Source organism: Perissodus microlepis, chromosome 3 (assembly GCF_051167445.1).
Source record: "Perissodus microlepis isolate ML-2025 ecotype Zambia chromosome 3, ASM5116744v1, whole genome shotgun sequence".
NCBI classification, from domain to species: domain Eukaryota; kingdom Metazoa; phylum Chordata; class Actinopteri; order Cichliformes; family Cichlidae; genus Perissodus; species Perissodus microlepis.
In genome coordinates, this window is record NC_140463.1 from 10,744,792 (window position 1) to 10,770,824 (window position 26,033).

At 40.8% G+C, this 26,033-nt stretch overlaps 2 protein-coding genes across 2 annotated transcripts in view; both read right to left on the reverse strand.

The window, feature by feature from the left end:
• Positions 1 to 26,033, reverse strand: part of LOC146389859 (low affinity immunoglobulin gamma Fc region receptor III-like) — a 97,248-nt gene that overhangs the window by 56,531 nt on the left and 14,684 nt on the right. The gene's annotated exons all lie outside the window — the stretch shown is intronic.
• On the reverse strand, positions 3,883 to 13,288 carry LOC146389863 (V-set domain-containing T-cell activation inhibitor 1-like). Its single transcript, XM_084913811.1, has 3 exons — positions 10,224 to 13,288; positions 6,623 to 6,979; positions 3,883 to 6,384 (listed from the first exon to the last, which is right to left on the reverse strand). The coding sequence occupies exons 1-3, from the start codon at positions 10,291 to 10,293 to the stop codon at positions 6,230 to 6,232; spliced, it is 582 nt and encodes a 193-aa protein (XP_084769937.1). The 5' UTR covers positions 10,294 to 13,288; the 3' UTR covers positions 3,883 to 6,229.

Here is a 26,033-nt window from a genome sequence, read left to right on the forward strand (position 1 = left end):
CACACAAACAGCACCAACAACTGTGCCTCTGTGAGGCCTCTGTATTATTACTTTTTTTGTTAATGGTTACATTCTTTCTTAGCAACATTTCACACCACATCCAAAGATTTCTGGAGTAATTGTTTTACTGGCATAAGATAACAACTCTTCATTCTCCTCGTAAAAAACTGGGTACACAAGACTAAATTTTAATTAAAACATAACACCAACTGTGGCCATCGGTGTCAGCTTATAGACCTTCTTGGTGTCAGATGTAGTCTTGAGCAGTCTTGTAGGAATGGGCTCTAAAAGTCGCACTGATGGTTTGGAGGATGTAATTGCTGAAATTACTGAACTCAAAAATATCACTTGGAGAAAAATTGTCTAAATAGATATCAGTGGTGTTGAAAGTAGCTATAGTACATTTATTTTTGAACAACTCCATGAAGTTACTAGATAACATTAAAGAAATGGTATCAAAGAAATGGAAATCAAAAGAGTGCTGACTTTTTGTCAGCCTGACTACAGTCATAAAATTTCTGGTTGTTCTTATTTTCTTCAACTCTTTCTATAACCAAGATGTGCAGTAAGATGTTTTAACTTTATTGATGACTTGTTTGTTTGTAAATAAAGCAGCAAACTACTTTTGCAGGCTAAATGACAATCTTCCAAATTAGTGAGACGCCACTTCCTCTCCAGCGCACGCATTATCTGTTTTAAGTTGCACATTTGAGATTTATACGAGGGAGTCAAGTACATCTAAATTTGAAGCTTTCTTTTTCACGGGAGCTACAGTATCCAGAGTCATATATAGTAAGGAAGTAAATGTAAGATCAACGACTATTGTTGCAGTAGCCTTCAGGTAGCTGCTCTTCTCTGTGTGGCTACAAAGCATTGAAGAATATAACATAATTGAATGAAAACTCTCACAAAGACATCTACTGTGATGAAATCTGTTCAGCTTTTCACTGCCTGCTGTGTTTCCTCGACTTCTGAGCAAAGATAAAGAGTCAGTTCAGACCTGCAGTTGGTCCTCATGGTGTTTTGAACTTGAATTCAGCCTGATTTGTTTTTCATGTCTTCTCCTCCATCATCAGTTATCAGGAGAGCAGACAGTCAAAGTACAAGAATTCAAACAAACACAGAGATTCTACTTACAGAGCAGACACAGCACAGATGTTTCCTTCATCGTCCTTCTCACTCATTTGAGCTTTTTTTCATTTCTGTCACTGACACCAAGTAAAGCCCGCCCTCTTCCTCTGAGCACCAGCTTTTCTATTGGTTCAAACAAAGAGGTGGGGGACTCACTTTTTCTAATTACTAAAGAGACATCATCATCGAAGCTTTTTCATAAAATATGAGTTGCAACTTTTTGTCTGTTTTCCCAAAATACTTTAAAATAAAACATTCATTGGTTAACCAAATGAAAACAAAATAAAAAAAAAACCCAAAACAAAGAAAGTTCAAATGTCCTCTGCTCTGTGATCTGTATTTTGGTAGATGAACAAATCCATGTCCATGTAGTGGACGTCCCCCTCAGTGAGAGAGGCAGATATGAGCTGAAACACAGGAATCAAACCAGGGACGCTGCTGTTATGGAGCTGAACTGGAACCATTCAGACACTGAGGCCCTCTGAACACATTTTAATTACAGCTGTGCAGAGACACACTGATGACTGACTGGAACACTATGATTCATATTTTAAAATTAACACCATCCTCACACGTTTATATATGGCCACTAGAGGGAGATGTTGGACTTCAAATACTAACATGGATACAAGCAGATCATCAGTGATGCTTTTATATCTTTTTGATGTTCTTTTTAATCTTTTAAAATTGTTTAAGCAGCTAAAACTGTCAACTTCCTGGCGAACTAACACTTATAATGCTTCTGTTGGTATTTTACAAATGCAATAATCCTATTAATAACAATAATTTTATAACGGTATGTATACAAAATGCGACACTTCCTGTGAATGTATAATAACAGGGCAGAGCAACTGAATCTGATGAGTTCCAGGCCTTAGAAACATAGTTGAGGTGAAGCAGTATGGACGGTGTATCAGAGGCTGCAATGTCAGAAGAAGCTAAAGTAATGTGATGGATTTTCACTGTTTGACTTTTAAAAGGTCAAAGGTCAAACCTAAGACTGAAAATCCATGTTCACTTTCTGATTTGTTTTTGTTTCCCCAGTTAAAACATTTATGTTGTGTTGAAATCACAGAGTCAATCCTAGAGTAAAGCATTAGAGCAGGAACATCACTTAAATTTATTCACAGAAGCTTTAAAGCAGATTTCGACTCAGCCAACAATCCTCCATCTTCTTTCTTTTATACAGTTAGGTCCATAAAAATTTAGACAGAGAGAACATTTTTTTCTAATTTTTGGTTCTTTACATTACTCCAATTAATTTTAAATGAAACAACTCAGATGAAGTTGAAGTGCAAATTTTCAGTTTTCATTTAGTGGGTTGAATGAAAAGATGCATAAAAATGTGAGGAACTAATGCAGTTTTAACATAATCCCTTAATTTTAGGGTCTCAAAAGTAATTGGACAAATTAAATAACTGAAAATAATATGTTCATTCCTAATACTTGGTTGAAAACCCTTTTCTGACAACAACAGCTTTGAAGTCTTGATCTCATCGACATCACCAGATGTTGGGTTTCCTTCTTTTTAAAACTCTGCCTGGTCTTTACCGCAGCGACTTTCAGTTGCTGTTTGTTTGTGGGCTTTTCTGTCTGAAGTTTAGTCTTCAACAAATGAAATTAATTCCTAATTAGGTTAAGATCAGGTGACTGACTTGGCCATTTATGAATATTCCACGTCTTCGCTTTCACAAACTCCCGGGTTGCTTCGATTGTGTGTTTTGGATCATTATCCATCTGTATTATGAAACATCACCCGATCAATGTGACTACATTTAGCTGGATATGAGGAGACAGTATATGTCTGAACACCTCAGAATTAATTTCCTTCTGTCCAGTGTCACATTCAAAAATAAACACTAGAGTCCAAGTGTCACTGGCAGCCATTATATGCCCAACCCATCACACCGTCTCTGCCGTGTCTTACAGATGAGGTATCCTTTGTATCATGAGCTGTTCCATACCTTCACCATACTTTTTTCTTTCCATCATTTTGGTAGAGGTTGATCTCGGTTTCATCTGTTCAAAGAATGTTTTGCTGAACTTTGCTGCCTTTGGTAATCTTTTTAGCAAAGTCCAATCCAGCCTTTCTATTATTGAGGCCTGTGAGCGGCTTGCAGCTTTCAGTGAACCCTCTGTATTTACATCCATGCAGTCTTCTCTTTATGGTAGATTTATATATCAACATACGCCCCTCCCGAGGAGTGTTGTTCACTTGGTTGTTTGCTGTGAAGGGGTTTCTGTTCACTGTGGAAATGATTTGTAATCATCAACCACTGTTGTCTTTCATGGATATCCGGGTCTTTTTGTGTTGCTAAGCTCACCAGTGCTTTCTTTCTTAGGACGTATCAAACTGTAGATTATGCCCCTCCTAATATTGTAGCAGTTACCAGGATTGTTGGGGGGTTTTTTTCTGTTTTTTGCAGCTTGTTTCACCTGCACGGAAAGCTCCTTTGACTGCATGTTGTCTGTTCACAGCAAAATCTTCCAAATGCAAACACCACACCCCAAATCAACTCCAGGGTTGGGACCTAACTGCAGGCACAGACTTAAAACTTAGTCATCTCCCAATCTCCTGCAGTTAACCAGGATTCTTTGAATGTTATTCTTTGTAATGTTTGTTCTTCCAGGGAAAACAGTGATTTTATTGTTTTACTGGTCTGCTTTCAGCTCAAATAGAATCTGCATCCAAGAGTTCAACAGGCCAATAGAACAACACAAACAATCAATGAAGACTAAAAGATTCCGTACCAATGTTTGATAAACTTTATTAGGAATAAACAAACAAAAAAGGCAAAAGTGAAATAAATAAACAATATGTAAACAAGTTTTGGAATATTTAAAGTAACAAACAGACTCAAAAGTTAAAGCTTCAGAGATAAGAGAGGCAACATCTGACTCTGCAGCTACTTGGAAAATATTTCTGTCTTTGGTTTTATAACCGAGTTTCCTAATCACTTAATTACAGGTAGCAAATTGATCCTGAACATTATTTAACAGATTATCTATCGTCTATAATCCACAGAGCTTCATATTGTTTGTGTTCTGTGTCTGTAATTACTCTGTAACAGCTGATTTCTATACGAGGATTAGTTTGCTTGTTACAAATAACTTTCACTTATTTCCTGCAGTCTAGTTCTTCTACCTGAACCATTTCAGAGAGATTTTTTTTTCTTGTTTGGCAAGACACTTAACGGTGACAATTGTACATGCAACTTCACAGCTGAACCAGTACTGTGTCTGAACATAACAGACAACTTAGGCACTTTGTTATTAGTAGCCAGTAAATAAATAATAGTAGCCAGCCACACAGTTTGTTACCAAAAATAACAGTTTTATAGGCATAAAGTAATATATTTGCACCAGCAAACGGATTCCCAAAAAGCTGTTAGCTAAAAACTTGGCAGATCTCAGCATGATGTGAAGTGTGTCCTTAAAATTATTGAGGAAACTGGACAACAGGAGGACAAAAGAAGAGGCAGCCTGTTTCTGAAAGCCACGTACTTAAGAACCAGAAACAATTCCAGCAAAGACCTGAGATGCATCTGGACCTTCAGCTGATTCATTTACTGGGCGCTGAAGTCTCATCACAATCCACATTTGAAAGTTTTGGTTTAAATATTCATCTCTTCAATTGTAAAACAGGATGGAGAGTCTGTCAAGGTTTGGAGCTGCATTTCAGCCAGTAGTGTTGGAGTAGTAGCGGTGTTGTTAAAACTGATGATTGAATTGATGATAATGATTGAATAAACATTAGATTATAATTTGATCCACGATGCAATACAGCATCTAGAATGAATCTGACTGGAAACAAATTCATTACTCAGCATAACAATGATCTAAAACACACTGCAAATGCAGTAACTGAATCAGTCATGGATTGGCCTCCCAGAGCTCAACATTATTTAAGCAGTGTGGGATCATCTTAACAGAGAACGGAACAAAAGGCAGAAACATCCAAAGAAAAGCTTTGAATATCCTGGAGAACTATTCCTGAAGACTACTCAAATACAGGAAAGCTGCCTGAGCGAGTTCAGGCTGTGCTGAAGAATAAAGGCAGTCATACTAAAAACAGACTTTCTGCTTATTAGAACTGTACAAACTCTGGTTTCACCTTATCTGCTGTATTTACATGTGTGCTTGTTTCAGTATATCGCTGCACCTACTTCCACTTTTCATAGCAAAATATAAAGAAATAAAAATTGGTTTAAGATGTTGCACAGCATAATCTTAGTACTGCTAAAAACTAAAAATTACTATTATTATTTATAGTTTTACAAAATCCTGCTCAAAGGTCAAAATAAATTACATGTAAAAATGTTGTAGGCGTAAAATCTTAAACTTAATCTAATAGGCAGCATCTTATCTTATTAACCTAGAGAATAAAATGAATGTTTATCCTTGCAAGACGTCATCATGTAGAGTCTAAACCTACAGATTTTAAAGAATATCTGTATTATTTTTTTAATCGTTGCCAGTCTCAGGCTGAAAGATCAGCAGCTCAATCTCTTTTGTCTTTGGGCGGTTTTACTTTCTCCTAATTATTTGCTTCACTGTTATCTAAAAATATGCTCCATTTAATATGAATGAAACCTGACTCGGTTGTTTTTGTTATGTCTTCTGTAGATCAGAACTCCAAATTTCTTAGCAAAATATAAAACCAGTGGTGGAGATGTTGTGGGGTACTTTTCTACTACTATTACTGCTAAGTATTATTATTATTTACAAATTTACAAAATACCGTAAGCCAAATATATTCTTACACTTACTAAAACAGTGTAGGCTTTAACATTTTAAACAAATAATATACAGCATATTATGCTATTAACCTACTGAATTAAAAAAAAAGCTAGAAGTTCAGTCTCAGTGATATTAAAGAATATGTCTGTTTTAATAAATCTCTGCCAGTCTCAGGCCGACAGATCAGCAGCTTCTGGTTCTCAACCTGCTTGTATTTCTTTTTTTAATTTGCATATTGGGCAGTTGAACTCCATTTTGCATTTTACTGATGTAGTGATGCAGGCTTCTCTTACCAAACATCATCATCATCATCAAAAACACTAAAGACATTTCAAATATGCTGCAATTACTCAGGAGGCTAGAATGGATCCTGATTCTGCTGTTTATGTTTTCTGTAGATCAGAAAACCAACAACAGCAGCAACAAGAAGCACAGCAGAAACTGACAGACCAACGATCAGTCCAACAGATCCATCCTCCTTCCCTCCATCCTCTGTGTCTCCTCCTGTCTGACCTGCAGGTGAGAAACAGGTGTGAGGTGTCAGCTGTCAGGTAGGTGATGAGTGAAGAACAGAACAGAATCCATTTCCTCTTCAAACTGCTGTCAGACATTATCTACTGCACTCTGATCACATCACTCAGACCAGCTGCTTTCTACAAAGTCTCATCAACAACATCTTTAGAAACAAACATCAACAACCAGGAAGCAGCTTCACCTCTGATCACACACACACTCAACTCTACTCACTCACCTGGAGGATCAACACTTAGACTGATGATGCTGATGGGATTAGTATCTAAACTGGCTCTCTTCTTGCGTTTTGTTACTGTCTCAACACGACACTCGTATGTTCCAGCATCATTTATCGTCACATTCTTGAGAATCAAAGATACGTCTCCATCCTTCATCTGTCTGTCCTGCAGATCCACCCGGTTCTTAAAAGATGGATGCTGGTTGCCTGGATCCAACTGCTCATTCCGATAAAAAAGCACATATTCATCTCCCAGGTCATCTCTGCTCCACTCTAAAACGATGATGATACTGTTGTTTGGAGCTCGACATGTCAGAGTGACGTCCTGCCCAGACTCAGCTCTGATGGTTTTCTGGTCTGAAAGAAAATGGTAAATGGCCTGTATTTGTATAGTGCTTTACTTCGTCCCTAAGGACCCCAAAGTGCGTTACAGATTCAGTCATCCACCCATTCACACACACATTTACACACTGGTGATGGCAAGCTACATTGCAGCCGCAGCTGCCCTGGGGCGCACTGACAGAGGCGAAGAAAAAAAAACAGAGCAAAGAGGTTGAAGGTTAAAGTGCAACTGTTCACTTCTACAGCAGCCAATCAGAGTGAAGTTCCGACAGCTCACACAAACGGGTTTGACAATCAGTACCATTTCTTGGCGCTGCGCTATTTCTGAGAGGATGAAGACAAAAGGGGGAAATGCAGCTAATGCATAAAGTGCCACTGCACAACACATCTGACATTAATCCACTTCTGATGACACCAAAGATTGTTCCAGTTGAAAACTTAAAATTAAATGTCTCAGAACTTTATTGTCTCCTTACTACTGAGAGTTTGATAAAACTGTCGAAAAAATCCAGAAATCTTATATCTTGACAGGTTTAGAGTTACTTCTCATCTTTGGTGGTTAAAGCAGTGCTGATTTTAACATCATCTACAATAAATAAAGAGCTCATTATCAGGGGCAGTAGCTGTGTTATATGAACATTTATAGTGTGAAATGTGCTGATAATAAGTGACCATAATGTGTGAGAGAAAGCAGCCTCTCATTATAAGACACTGAGAGTCTCTGCATGCTGCCTTTATGTAGCTACAGCTGTTTGTATACACTGAACAAAAAGCTTTGTAGCTGTATACTGACTCCTGAAACTACAACACATCACACTGACACACACTGTGTAAATCTCCCTGCTCTGACTTAGCCTTGGGATGTCTAAACACAATAATCAAGCACGCCCAAAGGAACTTTATGCCAGTGATCAGCAGCGCTCTGCAGCAGAGCTGGTATCTTAATGGAGCGGTCATAGTGTCACAGTTGTAACAAAGGTTTTTATGATTGAGTTGCATGTTAATAAATCTGTAAATGTTATATGTTTGTCAGGTTAAATATCATGATGCTGGTTATAACTGGTTGCAAATGTTAAGATTAAATGTCTCTTTAATAGATATATTAATTAGATATATTTACAGAACTCCTGATATTATGCCAGTAAGATTGTGTTTGAGACTTACTTTAATAGCATCAAGTTGAAAAATCAATAACATAAATGACTGTTCTACTGTGTAGCTATTGGTAGTTTGCCATAGTTGTGCGCTACATTTATAAAACTTGCAAACCACACAAAATGGGGACAAATTTATGGTCTGTAGCGCCCTCTTGTGGACAATTATGAAATATCGCTTGTGTAGAATACCCACAAGCAGAACCCACACAGAAGGTCATAGTATTGTTATTTGCATAATTATTTGTAACGTTACGAATTGTAGAATTAAATATTTATTTTTTCCAGGAACCCACACTCACACACTATAACACAATGTGTTCAGTCATTGGTGCAATGAGTTTGGATTAAGACTGGATTAAAGCAGTGTTTAACGTGTCTCTGGGACAATTACCCAAATTCTTAGGTAGCTGCAGTCTTTCTTACAGAAAACCTGTAAACACCAATGTTTCCATGCAGCTTTCAGAAGTGGTCCTTAAAATCAGAGGTATACAAACTAGGGCTACACATAGAGAGATTTATCATGTAACACATCTCCAGGCACCTGGAGGACTTCAAACTCCCCTACCCTGCCTTCTCATCGTCTTGTAATCAGCACTTTAAGGCCAATATCTCCACTGAGACTAATTTATGTAGTGACAACAATAGCCTATAGCCTGGGGAAAACCACAAGATATCCTGTAGTCCAGATGATAGATGGGAGTGGCGGGATGCATGTTGATAGACAAGAAACCGGAAGATGAAAGCCCAGTCCAAGGATGGCCACAAGGGATTCACCTACATCTTATCATCAGGCTTTGCATGCAGCACAACAAGAACAGGTGGACACTTCTGTATCAACTATATTAACTGCATCTGAAGCTGTGAATTTACAGCCGTCTGCATCTACAATTCCTGTGGCCTTTACTCCTCTTTTATTAGTGCAGCCTCTTCCTTCGGCTTCACGCTGCCTCCAGCTACTGCTGTGATGCCTCAAGATGCCAATCTATAGAATGTATGTGGATAAGTGTCGTCACTCAAATAATATTGCTTCATAATCGGCGATAAGGAGAAGAAGTCAAAATCCAAGACTTTGTCAAATGTTTTTCTTGGGTTTTTTTTTTTTTTGCATTTTTCCCCCACAAACACAAGTTTAAGGGTGAGCATAATGGCACCTTCACCTGGTGTCTCCTGCTACACCGCAGTCAGAGCCATGGGCATCTTAACCCTGCCCCACCAGAGCAGCAGTAGAGTGAGCTCCTCAGATGTTGGCAGTCTACTTCACTGTCATATCCACCTGTTCATTATCCTGCACTTTCACATGTACAGCAGTCCTACCCAGCACCTTTTTCTGCAACTCCTTGCCGTCTCTCATCTAACCAGTATAATGGAGATGATAATTGCTTCATCATATGTGAGCCAAACTCCTGCAGTCTTTTTAATAGCTGATTTAGGTCGGTTCTATCCTGCAGTGTTCCAACAAGTCTTCACACACTAAGTTAGTTATATGGTCCTACAAATCTGTCCATCCACTTTTTGGTTGCGGATGTAAAGTGCAGTTCTACAAGATCCTGACTGTACGTCATTGGAAGCCAGATGAGGTAGGCAATTTCTAAATGCTCATTGGTTGGCAAATGAAAAAAAGAGCAGGAAGTGATACCGGAGTTCACCGAGAACAAGAGAACCTAAAAACTTCAAACATAAAAAAATAAAGCACGAAAAGCACAGACAGTGACTCTAGTGACACTTGACTTTGTTTTACACTCGGGAGCTTTTGGTATGTTAGCCCTTCGCTCTGCTCCCCAGCTGGCTGACAGACCACCAACAACACGAGCAACAGACGCCACAGACCGATTAAAGCACAGAATTTTTACACTGCCACTATTTCAACAACAGAGCCCACTTTAGTCAGATGGACAGTGTCCACAGTAGTACCGATAGCAAACATGCTAACTCTACGATAAAACGTAAAGACTCCACCCAGCCTCGTGATGCGTTCATGGACACAAACAAATGGAATCGAAATGAAACTAATTTTTTGGGAAGTACTGGCACAATGTAAACCGCAGTGATACAATTTTTCCTTCTATATTTCAGAGGGAAAACATTTGGTTTATCAACCTCACCTGCGGAGACAAACACGATGATGCCAAAAAACAGCAAAGTGGAGCAGAGTGACGCAGTTACAGCAAACATTTCCGTGTTCTTCTTTCTGATGATCTGACACCAAGTTTGTTCTAAATATGCTAGTCTGATGATATTTTCAGCGGATAACAGACTATGAGTTTTAAAAAGTAACTACAGGAGATTCAATTTAAAGTTTAAGCAAAGCTAAGAACATTTGGGCTTCAGCCGATCGTTTCAACTTCAAACTTGCGATTCAGTACTCTTAAGATAGTCGCATTTGAGTGACGTCAGGTACGCTGAGCTATAGAATCAGAAAGTGAGTTATAAGAAAAGAGGTGAAAACTAAAACAGCTCTGAGTGTTTCTTGAATGATCTCCCTAACCTCTCTGATCCATAAAAAATCGGCTCCATGCTAAAGACCAAAGGACTTTAAGATTGTTCCACTGTATAAAAATGTAAATATATAAAAATATATAAAAATGAATCCCTCAAACACTCTGACTGGCGTCCCATCTAACGTCTTAAAAAGGACTAGAAAGTTTCCACCCAGATATTTGCTCATACAATCCAGGTAGCTTTAGCTTTCGTATCTGATGAGGCACAGACAGAGGAACTGATCATATAAGATTAGTATTAGATCCTATTGATTATTTACTTCTCATTTGAAATGATAGTTTTAAATAATTTTATAGTCTTTTCAAATTTCTACAAAACGTTTGATTCCATCAGAACTAAATTCTGTGCTTGATAGGTTTAGCTTTGGGGCATTTGTTCTGTAACACTATTAAGAAATGTACACAAATGTGAATTTCATTACAAAAATGAAGATTTTGTTTTCTAAAGCAGGGGCACGTGTGCCACAGCTGGCACGCGAAGGGTTAATTGACGGCACAACATGCAGTGAAATAATCTGAGAAGGTGTATTTAAAATTCAGTATCTAAGGCTGGGCCACCAATGCACATCGCAAATTAGCTCGCACAGAGCTAATGACAATACAGCTAATGACTGCTCTTCTTAATGACAGTCTCTAAGCTATCAGCCTCACCTCCTTGTTTTACTTGTAATTGGCTAAAAATTACACACACGAGAGGGATGTAGCTAGCTAGCCAGTCCTGTGAAATATAGCGTTGAAGCGAGCAAAAATAGATAATTTTTTCTATGCCAATTTGGACGGAAGACTGGGATTTTGTCCAACAGAAAGATCATCCTGTATGTGCCCTTTGCCTTGAGAGTGTTGTTTGCCAGACCTCCAGTGTGAAACGACATTTTGAGATGAAACATCAAAAACCTTCACGGATGAGGCAGAGAAAGTTGAATCAATTGCATGTACTGTGTCAAGATATGAGAAGCAAGCTAGTACTCTCCAAGTTTTTACAGCTGCAAAACATCATGGAACTCAAGTAAGTTTTCGTATTGCACACTGTATTGCTAAACATGGAAAGCCATTTACAGACGGAGAATTTGTTAAGGAGGCTTTTCTCTCAAGCTCAGAGGTGTTATTTATTGGGCTTCCAACAAAGATGCAATTAAAGCAAGGATACAGGTACCTGCATCAGCCATTTGGAATTTCTTAAATGGGTTATGGAACAAAAAAGTTAAGTGGTAGAGCAAAAAAAAAAAACTTCACCAGCACTGAGCCGGAGGAACAGTTGGCTGTCTGTCAACACACTGGACGATCCTCGACCCAAATGAAGTCCGTTACTGGTGCCGACTGCAGTCCCATAACCATCAGACAGCATCTGAGACTGAAGGGCTTCAAAAACAAAAACGTCTTCAAAGGCCTCGTCTCATTGAATGCCACACAGCTGACCATTTGGGCTTTGCAAGAGAGTACCAAACATGGAACACTGAAAAGTGGACGAGAGTTTTATTCTCCGATGAGAAATGTAACCTTGTCCTTATGGTTTCCAACATTACTGGCATGACATGCAGATCCCACCTGAGATGTTTTCTACATGCCACAGTGGAAGGTGCACGATAATAGTCTGGGTTGCTTTTTCCTTCAGTAGAACAATGGAGCTTCAGGGAGGTGCAGGGGCGTCATACGGCCGCAAATGTTGCAGAGAGCATCACTTCACCCGTTGCCTACTGGTGGTGGTCAGAGGGCCCAGTGGCGCCAGTGTCTGGCAGCCTCGCCTCTGTCAGTGCGCCCCAGGGTGGCTGTAGCTACAATGTAGCTGGGTTTTTTTAAACAGCAAAACACTACAGTAGACATAAAGAGCTGGATGGCCGCTAACTTTCTGCTTCTTAATTCAGATAAAACTTGTTATTGTACTCTGCCCTGAAAATGTTAGAAATATGGTATCTAACTAGATTCTTACTCTGGATGGCATTACCTTGGCCTCCAGTAACGCTGTGAGGAACCTTGGAGTCATTTTTAACCAGGACATGTCCTTCGATGCACATATTAAACAAATATGTAAGACTGCTTTCTTCCATTTGCGCAACATCTCTAAAGTTAGAAATATCCTGTCTCAGAGTGACGCTGAAAAACTAGTTCATGCATTTATTACTTCCAGGCTGGACTACTGTAATTCATTATTATCAGGATGTCCAAATAACTCCCTGAAAATCCTTCAGCTAATCCAAAATGCTGCAGCTAGAGTACTGACAGGGACTAGAAAGAGAGAGCAGATTTCTCCTGTTTTGGCTTCCCTTCATTGGCTTCCTGTTAAATCCAGAATTGAATTCAAAACCCTGCTCCTCACATACAAGGTCTTAAATAATCAGGCCCCATCTTGTCTTAATGACTAAGCCTCCTCTGTAGGCACGCTGTTTCTGCTGCTAACCAGATGGCCAGCCCTCATAGTCTCTATGCTGTTGGCTTCTTAGCTAGCCACCTCAGTAGCTTGGTCTCCATCACAGGCCTCCTAGATTCCCCCCTGAGATTCTCAGGCTCGCAGGCTTTTCAGTATTTTGGATTCTGTTCACCCTTCCTCAGTTCAGGATCTTCTAGACGTCTTGATTGTGCTTTTGGATTATTCTGGATTATCCACATTTCAATTAAATTTTAAATTTCAGTTTAATTAAAAATTTAAATTATTATTACATATAATTAATGTAATGTAATGTATACAGCCCTGTATACATTACACTGTATACAGGGCTGGATGTAATGAAATGTTCTTAGGGTGGCAAAATCTAAACCATTTCTTTACACACATGCAGCTTTTACAATGTGTAATATGCCTTAAAATGTAGCCAAGGATTCTGATTTTTTTATACAACTATTTAAAACTCAGGGGCTGATCTACAGAGGTGGCATGGAGTGGTCTCTTGCTCCCCCTTAATTGACAACATTGTCACATACAAAACTACGGTGGCACTCGGGGTGGCAAGAGATCATTTTACTGTGGCACATGCCACCTCTGTAGATCCGTCCCTGGCTGTATACTGATGCCTGAAACTACAACACATCACACTGACACACATTACACTTCTTTGTCTCTGTGCTGGAAACAACACCGCTGACCAAGCGGGTAAATCCACAGACACCACCAAACCTCGTGATGCCGTCACACAATCAGACAATATGATTGTCTGATTCAATATGAAACTGAATGTTTGGGAAGTAACATGTAAACCAGACTGATGTTTATTCCTCTTTATCTCAGAGGGAAACACCGTTTGGTTTATAAACCTCACCTGCAGAGACAAACACGAGCAGAGCGACGCAGTTACAGCAGACATTTCCGTGTTTTTGTTTCTGCTGATCTGACTCTTAGTTTGTTCTAAAAGTCTGAGTCTGTTGGTATTTTCAGTTAATAACAAAACTAGAGTTTTAAAACTACCTACATGAGGTTAACTTTGAGGCTTAAATAAAGCTGAAACATTTGTTTTTCAGCCACTCGTTCAAACGCCACTGTAGGAGCCATATGAGTTGTTCCTTTTTTTGACTAAGTGGGTTGGTTTAAATGAACTCACTGTATTGGTGCACGGGTGTGGTAGTTTGGGCAGAAAGTTGGAACTTGTGGCAAATGGCATGGGATAATGAAACAAAAGGGAGACATTTATATAGGGTGCAAAACACAATAGAAACTAAGAGGAGTAGCGGATTGCAGAGACGTGAGGAGGTTGTTATCAGTCGAATACGAACGGGCCACTGCTTTTTAAATGGTACTCTTTTTCGGATAGGGAAACATCCGACTGGGTTGTGTGATGGGTGCACTGATATGGAGACGGTTGAGCATGTACTCCTTAGTTGTAGGAAGTATGTAAGTCACAGGAGGGTGATGTGGGGTGAGCTGAGTGGTGGAAGGGAACTTACATTTGAACAAGTGGTTAATAAGTTGAGTCATGGTGAAGAGAAAGTGGTGGTTTTTCGTTTTTTGAGAAGTACTGGTCTCATCAAGAGGATCTGAGGATTCAGGAGTGACGGACGGTTAATGGCCAGGAGATGGCAGTAATGCAACAGTTTTGGATGCAAGCTGCCGTTAAACTTGACTGAAGAAGAAGAAGTGCACGGGTGTGGGGCGTGTCTCATGGGTGTGGTAGATGATAAATGTGGTTGCACTCACCTGTTCACAGAAAGCAGAAAGGTAGGGTGAGCATGAGGCAAAACTTTCTGTTGACCGCAGCTTGAGCGCAGCTTGAATGATTTGGATGTATTTTGACTGTAACTTGATGGTTTTTGTATATTTGTGCACTAATTGATGCCATAGGCCAAGTTGTAATTTGGCATAGTAGTTAGTGCAGTTATTGGTGAGTTGCAGTTATTTGTTTGTGCAGTCTGTGCATTTGTTTAATAGTTAATCCCAGGCACTGATTTGTATATTGGACAGTTGCATGTGGAATAAAAGGAGCAAATGGTACAGAAGTGTATTTTGTGTTTATTGTTGCGCGTCATCTGTGTCCTCATGTTTAGCCTGCCGCGGCCATAGGTTGGAGGAGCCGCAACAGCCACACTTTCAATATCTCTTAAGGAAGTCGCATTAGAGTGACGTCTGTTACGCTGCGCTGTAGAACGACCATGAATAAGTGCGTCATTACTAAAGCGGTGAAATCTAAATCAGGTCTGAGTGTTTAACAGGTTCAGTTCTTGAATGATCTCCGCAGAACAACACAAACATAACCTCTCTCATCATCAATCATCAGCTACATATTAAAGACCATCATCAGCTAAAGGACTTCAAAATGATGTCACTGTATATTGTACTATGGAGGAGGTGTTGTGCCCTTAAACAGGGGAAATAGTGAGGAGAGGTGAAAGAACGGCACAGACACGCAGCTCTCACTCTCACTCGTCTGTATTGAGTGAAGGAGGAGGCGCGCTAACCCACCTACTGGAGCCCTGAGGCATTAACAATGGATCGACGCACAATCAACCCAGGCAAAACTTTCACTACTTATCTCCCTCTATATTCCCACTGCACACTCTATTCAAAAACAGTCAAAGCAACAAATAAAACATTAATAAAGGAATGACATGAAATGTAAGGAACAGAGTTGTACAACTTCAAAACTAATCAAATTTATGATCCACCACAGAGGCAGCATTTAGCTGCAACAAATTGTCAACAGAAAAGTTTGTAGGTTTTATTGGATTATTTATATATAGATGAGTTTTATTAGTGAGTTTTATAGTTTGCTGTTGCCTTTATCCACGTGGCTTTTAGATTAAGCCTTTGGCTACACAATACAGATTTCTTTCAGGAGTCTTATTCCCCTGTTAGGTTTCAGCAGTACAGCTGCACAAGGCGTTGTACTGATTTGCTTTCTAGTTATTGTGCATCAGGCAGCTAAAGCCATTGGCTTGGGAGTACCGCCGCAGTTTGTGTTTAAGACAGTTTGTCTTCCTCACAGCGGACGGTATGGAGGTACATAAATACCCACCGCTAGTATGTACGGAAGACTAGGTTGAGTTAGTTAGATTTAATAGGCAGATAGAGGGGGATATTGCTCCTGTTAATTGTGTGTCCAAGGTTTATTGAAGGGAATGTCATCAAGTTGATGTGTTGGAATGAAGCTGTGTGGCATAGGTGCAGTTCAGCGTTTGGATTTTGTAATGTTTTGAAGAAAAATGGAGACACACCAATTAATACAATGTGGTGATGTGGATGGAAAGAAAAGACAGCCAAAACCGACTGCTAAGGCTTTGGAGAATCAGATTGAAAGGCTTCAAACAGAACGTCACACTAAGATTAATAGGTCATAAAGGTTATTAAAGAGTTAAAGCAATCTGAAGATAATGTTTCCACTGTTCAGGCTCAGTTAGAGAATTTGTCTGTGTTGCTTAGTGAGGCAACTCGCCTGCATGAAACCTTGCTTCCTTTGCTTCCTCAAGAAGAGCAAGAAAAACAAACTGCTTGGTTTATAAGTGTGCGAGCACATAATACTGAGTTTATGGAATAGATAAAGAAATGGCTTCATGATGCAAAGGGAAACCCTCAGAGTAAAAATCAGGAGTCTGAGCTTGATTTGCCACATTTAAATCCACCTGGTGTTAAGTCTTCTGATGTATTACCTGCTGGAAATGGTTCTGGTGCTTCTAGGCACGCCGGGAATGTTGGTAAAGGTGCTGCGATAGATGATGTTAATCCAAGTGATAGCATCTCTAATGTTGGAAACAAAAGTTGTAGGAAAAGTAAATCATCACTCAGTAGCTCAATGGTTTCATCTGCCTTGTCAGCACGCATAATGGCAGAGGCTGACATGGCTGCCCTTCTTGTTCGACAGAGGTTGTTGAAAGAAAAGCATGCTTTGGAAGAACAAGAAACACAGCTTAAGAAAAGAAAGGAGCTGCTTGACTTAGAAACTGAAATAGCAGCCTCAGCAGCAAAGGTGAATGTTTTAAAAGCTTCTGAAATGTCCCGAGTCTCAAGTGCTGTTAATGGTAAATCTGATGGAATGAATTCGTATTTAGAACGAGAGCAGGGGCGTTTAGGTGTTTCAAATCCTAATGCTCCGACGTTCAAACCTGTGTTACCAGAGCGACCATATCAGGGTGTTGATGCAAGTGATCATCAAGCGCATGTATTGGCTGTGAGGCCCAAGGTTAAAAATATTTCTCAGCCTAAGGTCGTTTCGTTGGAACAGTCAGAGACGAAGTTATATCAAGTATTTCCAGGTGCAGTTTCGACTACTCGGATGATGTCGCAGTCTCACGCACAATTAAAACCTCTTACACATACAGTGCAAGGTGGTGAGGGTCATGATCATCTAGTCACAGTTTTGAAGAAACAAAATGAAATTACAACTTTATTGGCTGAGCAGCAGTCTCTATTTTTGCTACCAAGGCGTGACATTCAGTTATTTGATGGTGATCCTTTGCAATATCAAACATTTATGAGAGCTTTTGAGCACATGGTGGAGAGTCAAGCTCACAGTGCTAAGGATTGTTTATATTTTCTCGAGCAATATACTAGAGGCCATCCAAGAGAAATGGTCAGAAGCTGTCAGTATATGCCTGCTGAGTATGGATATGCTAAAGCTAAATCTTTGCTCCAAGAGAACTTTGGCAATTCGCTGAGAATTGCTGCTGCCTACATTGAAAGGGTCAGTAAATGGCCACCTATAAAATCTGATGATGTGAAGGCTTTGCAGGAATATGGGTTTTTATTAAGGCAATGTTGCAATGCAATGGGAGACGTTGAGTCCTTGCATGAGTTGGATGTCTCTGCTAATATGCAAGCAGTTATAAAAAAGTTGCCTTATAAGCTCAGGGATAAATGGAGGAATGTTGTGTGCGATCTGCAGGAGAGGTTTCAACGTAAAGTGGTTTTTAGCGATGTTGAGTTTGTTGAAAGGCAAGTTAAGATCGCAAGTGACCCCTTGTTTGGAGATATACAGGATCCTCCGACAGCCATCAGAAAAGAGGCGAGGAATGGTAAGTCTCAGTTTTACCCTAAGGCTAAGGAGTAGTTTTGCTACTACAGTGGCCAAGGTGGAAGGGAAGATTGAGCCAGTGTTGAGGCGAGAGAGTGGTTCAATTGTGACCAAGGTTTGCTTGTTTTGTGGAGCAGGGCATATGTTGGATTTGTGTCCTTCATTTGAAAGAAAGTTGCACTGTGAAAGATTATCTTTTTTGAAAGAGAATGGTGTGTGTTTTGGTTGTCTGCACATTGGGCACAGAAGCAAGGACTGCAGGGAACGTCTCTTGTGTGAAGTCTGTAAACAGAAACACCCCACACTCTTACATATCCAATCCAAGCAGAGGGAAAGTGTTTCAGTGCAAACTATAGGAGGGGGAGAACCACCAGATGAAGGTCCTTCATGTGCTGTGCAAAGCAGTGGTGTTACTGGGGCCGGTGAGCAAAATAGTGCTCTATCCGTAATACCAGTTAGAGTGAAGTCCAAGAAAGGTAATCAGTCACTGATAACCTATGCTTTTCTAGATCTTGGGAGTTCAGCTTCATTTTGTACTGAAGGGCTCATGAATAAGCTGAATCTTTCAGGAAGGAAAACTGGCATTCTGTTGCGGACAATGGGTCAGGAGAAAATGGTCAGTTATGTGGTTTCAGATTTGGAAGTAGCTGGTTTGGATTTAGATCACTACTGTGACTTGCCTGACTTATTTACTCAGAAAAGCATGCCTGTTCATCAATGTAATATTCCCCGACAGGAAGATCTCGATAGATGGCCACATTTGCGCTATATTAAGATACTGGAGATAAATTCCGGGGTAGACCTGTTGATCGGGACCAATGTGCCCAAGGCTTTAGAGCCATGGGATGTTGTTAGAAGTCAGGATGGAGGTCCCTATGCAGTAAAAACTATGCTTGGTTGGATGGTGAATGGTCCTCTCAGAGAAGATCGTAAGACTGACATTTTTGATGTGAGTGTCAATAGGATTTCCGTGGCAAAATTAGATGAGCTGTGGGAACGTCAAATAAAGGCTGATTTTCCAGAATGTATTCAGGATGAGCAGTTTGCTTTGTCTAGAGAAGATCAGCAGCTTATGAAGTCAGTGATGGACTCTGTTAAGTTGGTTGATGGTCATTACACCATTGGTTTACCTTTTAGGTGCAATCAGGTAAAAATGCCAAATAATAAGAAGGCTGTAGAACAGTGAACTATGAGCCTTAAACGAAAGTTTATCAAGGATGATTCCTGGTTGGCAGGGCCAAGGTTTCTTGTTGAACCTGAAATTAATTGGCCAGTGAACCTTGATTTTGGAAAGGTCTCTGTAAATGATCCAGAGATTAAAATGGCCATTTTAGTTCATGCTGTTGATGCAAATGAATACAAGAGTGCATCAATCAGGGACATCAAGAAGGCCTACAGAAAGCTGGCTTTGCAGTTACACCCCGACAGAAACCAAGACGACCCGCAAGCCCTGGACAAGTTCGCAGACTTGGGGGCAGCCTATGAGGTCCTCTCAGATAAGGAGAAAAGGAAACAGTATGACATGTATGGAGAGTACAGGCTCAAAGAGGGTCACCACAGCTCTCACAGCGATATCTTCTCCAGCTTCTTTGGTGATTTTGGGTTCATGTTTGGTGGCAACCGACAGCAACAGGACAGGAATATTCCCAGAGGAAATGACATAATACTGGACCAGGAGATTACACTGGAAGAAGTGTACTCTGGGAACTTTGTGGGTGGCGAACGTGAGTTGAAAGAGGCAGTGGAAGGATAGAATCAGGCACAGATTCATGAGATGCTGCTGCAAAAGGGCATAAAGTGGATTTTTAATCCTCCTGCTGGTTCCCATCATGGCGGTGTTTGGGAACGTCTCATAAGGTCTGTCAGGAAGGTGTTAAATTCCATTTTGAAAGTGCAGAATTTGGACGAAGAAGGCCTTTGTATGGTTCTTTGTGAGGCAGAGGCTATTGTGAACAGTAGGCCAATAACCAAAGCCTCTACTGATCCTAATGATTCGGAGGCCTTGACTCCTAACCATCTGTTGACCAAGCCTTTGATGCTACCAGGAGTGTTTCAGAAGGGGGATGTGTATGGACGACGTCGATGGAGGCAAGTACAGTACATGTCTGACTTGTTCTGGAAGCGCCGGGTTAAGGAGTACCTGCCCCAGCTTCAAGAGCGTCAGAAGTGGCAGAGAATCGGACGGAACTTCATTCCTGGGGATGTGGTTATCGTTGTCGATGATTCTGCGCCTCGTAACTCTTGGATGACTGGAAGGATTGTGGAAGCAATTTCTGACGGTAAAGGACTTTTACGTCAGGTTCGTGTTAAAACAAAGACTGATTGTTTGGACAGGCCGATGACTAAAGTGTGTCTTCTACAGGAAGCAGACGAGTCATGAAGATTGACTTTTTCAAATGTCTATTTGTATTAATGTATATTTGTTTATTTTGAATTAAAATTGTATCTTTGAATGTTTGAAAAAGGATAGATCATGTTTATCAGTATGTCTCCTACATGGGAAGTATGATGTAATTATTGCTCTAAAATAATTAGGGGCCAGTATGTAGGAGCCATATGAGTTGTTCCTTTTTTTTGACTAAGTCGGTTGTTTTAAATGGACTCACTGTATTGGTGCACGGGTGTGGGGCGTGTCTCATGGGTGTGGTAGATGATAAATGTGGTTGCACTCACCTGTTCACAGCACCTGATGTTGATGAGCAGAAAGGTAGGATGAGCATGAGGCAAAACTTTCTGTTGACCGCAGCTTGAGCGCAGCTTGAATGATTTGGATGTATTTTGACTGTAACTTGATGGTTTTTGTATATTTGTGCACTAATTGATGCCATAGGCCAAGTTGTAATTTGGCATAGTAGTTAGTGCAGTTATTGGTGAGTTGCAGTTATTTGTTTGTGCAGTCTGTGCATTTGTTTAATAGTTAATCCCAGGCACTGATTTGTATATTGGACAGTTGCATGTGGAATAAAAGGAGCAAATGGTACAGAAGTGTATTTTGTGTTTATTGTTGCGCGTCATCTGTGTCCTCATGTTTAGCCTGCCGCGGCCATAGGTTGGAGGAGCCGCAACAGCCACACTTTCAATATCTCTTAAGGAAGTCGCATTAGAGTGACGTCTGTTACGCTGCGCTGTAGGACGACCATGAATAAGTGCGTCATTACTAAAGCGGTGAAATCTAAATCAGGTCTGAGTGTTTAACAGGTTCAGTTCTTGAATGATCTCCGCAGAACAACACAAACATAACCTCTCTCATCATCAATCATCAGCTACATACTAAAGACCATCATCAGCTAAAGGACTTCAAAATGATGTCACTGTATATTGTACTATGGAGGAGGTGTTGTGCCCTTAAACAGGGGAAATAGTGAGGAGAGGTGAAAGAACGGCACAGACACGCAGCTCTCACTCTCACTCGTCTGTATTGAGTGAAGGAGGAGGCGCGCTAACCCACCTACTGGAGCCCTGAGGCATTAACAATGGATCGACGCACAATCAACCCAGGCAAAACTTTCACTACTTATCTCCCTCTATATTCCCACTGCACACTCTATTCAAAAACAGTCAAAGCAACAAATAAAACATTAATAAAGGCATGACATGAAATGTAAGGAACAGAGTTGTACAACTTCAAAACTAATCAAATTTATGATCCACCACAGAGGCAGCATTTAGCTGTAGCCTCCATAAAACCACAGACAACTTTGTCCACCACCTGCAGCTGCTGGAGCGCTTCCTGTAAGTCACGTGACTGTAATCAGAGTACATGAGAGTAACTGAGTACACTTCCTATTTTTTCTTCTTTATATTGTGTTAGATAAAGTCTGACAGCTTTTGGTTCTTAAGATAATGAAAAACATTGAATTCATTCAGGGGCGATTTTAGCCCATTTTTGGGGGTGCTGACCCCAAAAATGAATCAAAGCACCCCCAAAGATTTCTTGCTTCTTTGACAATATTTGCTGTTTGTGTGACACACTACTAAAAATATAAAAAGCATACAGTACATAGGTTGAGACGTAACATTTTAACAATAAAAGTATAGATACACCCCCCCCCCCCCCCCCCCCCCCCCCCCCCCCCCAAATGGTTTGTTCCAGCTCGCCTCTCCCCTACTCTGGCTCTAGCACCATTGCTGCCAGTAGTCATGTGCGATACCACTGATTTCCTTTCTGATCCGATACCAAGTAAAATTCAGGGTGGTATCGACGATACTGATCCGATACTTTGTACAAAAACTTATTTTATTTATTGTATCTCAAATTTTAGCGTCATCATGGTTACAGGACATCAGACTACTTGTTCTTATCACTTAATAATGCAGAGTTCATCATATAATAAAAAAAGTGAAGTTGTGTGCTATTTGAATACCTTGCCTGCCTGCAGCACTAAAGGACTCCATGAGAGACGTCTGTCTCGCCCTAGCAGCACCTGTCCCTCTCCTCCTCTTCAGTTCGCCTCAACATACGCTCGTTATATTCTGTGATATGATTTACTCTGAGGTGTTTGATGAGGTTAGTGGAGCTGCCACGACACCTCACTTTCTTGCCACATGTATCGCAAACCACGTCTCGGCTGTTTGTGAAGGTAAAATACGTCCACTCAAGACTTAATTTACGCTCAGCCATTGTTGTGAGTGCACACACCAGGCGCTGAGACACATTTATACAGCCGTATTTCAAACATGACTGAAAGGTGGAAGAGGAAGTAGTTCCTTCCAATGTAGACAATCTGAATGATATTTCCTTATTTTCTTTCCACTGTGTTGCACTTAATGATGAACTACCAATTTACCCTAAATTACTAAAATATCGATATTTTAATATGAGAATCGATTCTAGAACATAAATTAATGGTATCGGAGGAATCGATATTTCAGTATCGATCCGCACATCACTAGCTGCCAGAGTGATGGCGGCTGACATGCAGCTGAGCGGAGGTGTAAGTGCCTGGCTTAAAACAGGACAAATTAGCTGCATTTAACCTTCTGTTACTCTTCATATAGTTAGGTAAGAGTCAGACCATGTTTCATTTTAGCTGAAAAACCTTACACCCAGGTAACCTGCAGTGCTGAAAACGTGTTTTCCAATGATGTTTGCTACCCTACAATCCGTCCTACTCTGTAGTAAATTCAGAGACATTTGACCGTCCTGTTGCTCCCATTGAAATGTATACAGCCTATTTAAAATCTAAAACTTAAAATTGCCCGTAGCCTGCTGTTGTTACCACTGTCCTGTTTGAAATGGAAGGAGAGAATCTGGTTATTTTGTCATTTGTGCCGATATTAAACCCAGGAGCCACATTCAGGTAAAAGTGTAAGGTACCTGAATTCAGGTAAAATTCAGGTAATCCCACAACTTAGACATTCACATTACTCACACGCTCATAACACATACATATAGGATCTTGGGGGTGGGCATGCTACACGGAATCCAAAAGACCATCAGGGTGTACAACCTCACCCCTGGCGTCGTTGCCCACCTCTCAATTTTAAATACACGTAGACACTGAGGGCTATCAGGAGGGACTATGCGCTTACCTGCTGCTCTCTGGCAGGTAGCTCCATGCCCTCCTGGGTTTTAAATGCACCTTAGAACACACATGCATCAACACTACATATGAGCAGGCAGAGGGAGGTTTGGAGTCTTCACACACCCCCGTTCTCTGCGACCTGTTGGAGTGGGGGGCAGGAGGAGGAGTTGGTCGTCCGATTGGGGTCTGGATTGTGGGGCCTCCCTGCTGCTGCCGAGTCGGGGCGGTCTGCTTCTCTCCACCGCAGGGAAAAGGGTAGCACTACCTGGGTCTGGGTGCAGTTTCCCCCTCCAGGGGCAAAGGTACCTAGACCCGGTTCTTAGAGTACGCTTGGGGAGTGTGATTGTGTGTACAGTGTCTATTTATGTCTGTCTCCACGTTGGGTGAGTGTTGAGTAATTGCATATGAGAGCATGAGGGTGGGAATGGATGTTTGTATCTGTGTGTGCCTGTATGTCTGTGTCTATATGTCAGGTCGGGTATCAGACGCCACCTCTCTGGGGACATCTCAGGCCCTCCAAGGTATGGAGGCCTATCTCCCCCCACCACTTCCCCTACCAATGGCAGACGCCCTCAGACATCGGTGCGTTGGTGGTTCTTTTTGTCCGGGGGTGGGTGTCCAGGTACCCACCGGCTCACTCCTTGGTGGCTGCTTGTTGGAGCCTGGGGCTCGCTCGGGCCACTTCGGGGGTGGGGTGCCCTCGGCCTCTCGGCCTGGGGCTCGGTCACTCTGGCACAGCTGGCTGCCGGCGGAGCTCACGGGCACGTCACTGCAATCCCCCCTGGCTTCTGCTCCGCGGCTGCTGAGTGAGCCCTCATCTGGGACTCTCCTCAGCTCTTTCTGGGATAGTGGCGCAGCTGCCCCTCTGTTGGTCTTCCTTGGTCTCTTGTGTTCTGAGGGCCTCTGGATGTCTGGAGTCTTGATCTCCTCCATACCTGCTTCATGCCCTGGAGGACGGGGCTGTGGCTCCCCACACCCTCTAGCAGATCATTACATGAAGGAACCTTTTAAAAACAAGCGCGTCCATGCTCACAGGTGTACACACGGGTGCTCACACACACAAACTACACCCTTTTTGGCTCCTACCTCAAAGCACACTGTGCGCTGTCGATCTTATGTGCTGCACAATAATGTTTAATATTTAGTATTTACTGTTATATTCCCATAGATCATCGTGATGTTGTTTATTATGTTGCTCTTTTTTTTTCTTTCTCAACAGGTGATCCAGGTGATTGATATATGTATTTATTTGTCTGCTTATTTTGTTGGTTTTTGTTTTTTGCCCTTTATCCCCGTCCCTCTTCCCCGCTGTTTTTCTTTCCCTCTTTCTTTCTCCCCTTTCTTTTCCCCAGTCAAGTCTGTCCCATATTTAGCAAGTGAAAATAAAATAAAATAAACAATAAAAGGTGAATCAAATAGACCATTATGGCAAGGCTGGGATGGTCCATTTGGTAAAGTAAATCCGTTGGGCATCTTTCCTCGCCTTTAGACAATAATTCTGATGGCAAAAGAGCCAAATGGTACAGGCCCAAAAAAAAAAAAAAAAAAAGGTAAAAATGAAAGAACAAATGATCCATCAATAAAGGATAATGTTGGATCAGTGTTTCAATATTTATATATTTTATTAGATTTATATGTGGTTTGGTTATTTGCCTTTTGGTTGAAAGTACACTGAGAGAGGACTTTTTCATTAGTGATTTAAATAGTATTGTTTTTCATATTAATGTAAATTTTTTTCATCTAATTGAATACAATCTATTTGTGTATGATTGTCAGTCCAAAGAGGGAGACAGGAAAGAGGGGAACATGAGGAGAAAGTACAAGTTCAGGAAGAACCAGGTAAGGAAACAGACAGGGAATAGTGACAGACAAAACAGAAACCGTTTAACCGCTTGAGAGAGTTGACCACCAAAAGTGATTTGCCAACTTCAAGGTGAGGCGACATAGGTTAAAATAAAAGAAAAAAATCTGCAGAGCCATAGTAGTATCGTCAATAAAGATATTTTCATACATTGTACCATAGGCAAAGTTGCCTCCATTTTTATAAGTTTTTTTTAATCAATCTTTTATTTTTATTTTATTTGTGCATTTCAAGGACTCTATTTTTGGAGTGTATTTTTATATATCTGTATTATATTATACATACACATTAAAAGTTAATCTCTGTACAAAAAATGCACTCAGTTTACTTTTTACTCACTATGAGCATCATTCATTATTCTCCCCCAGTAATTAAGGTTAGGATATGTATTTATTCACCCCCAAAGCTCTGACCCTAGAATCGCCCCTGAATTCATTTAATGTGTTTTCACAGATGAAACCAGCCAACAGTAAATCAAATGCTCCACACTCACTCCACATGACAGTCATCTGTAACCAGTAAAGTGAAGCTTTAATCCTGGTTCAGATGGATTAACATGAACAATCTGTAAATCCACTGAAGCTCACAGACTTCAGTC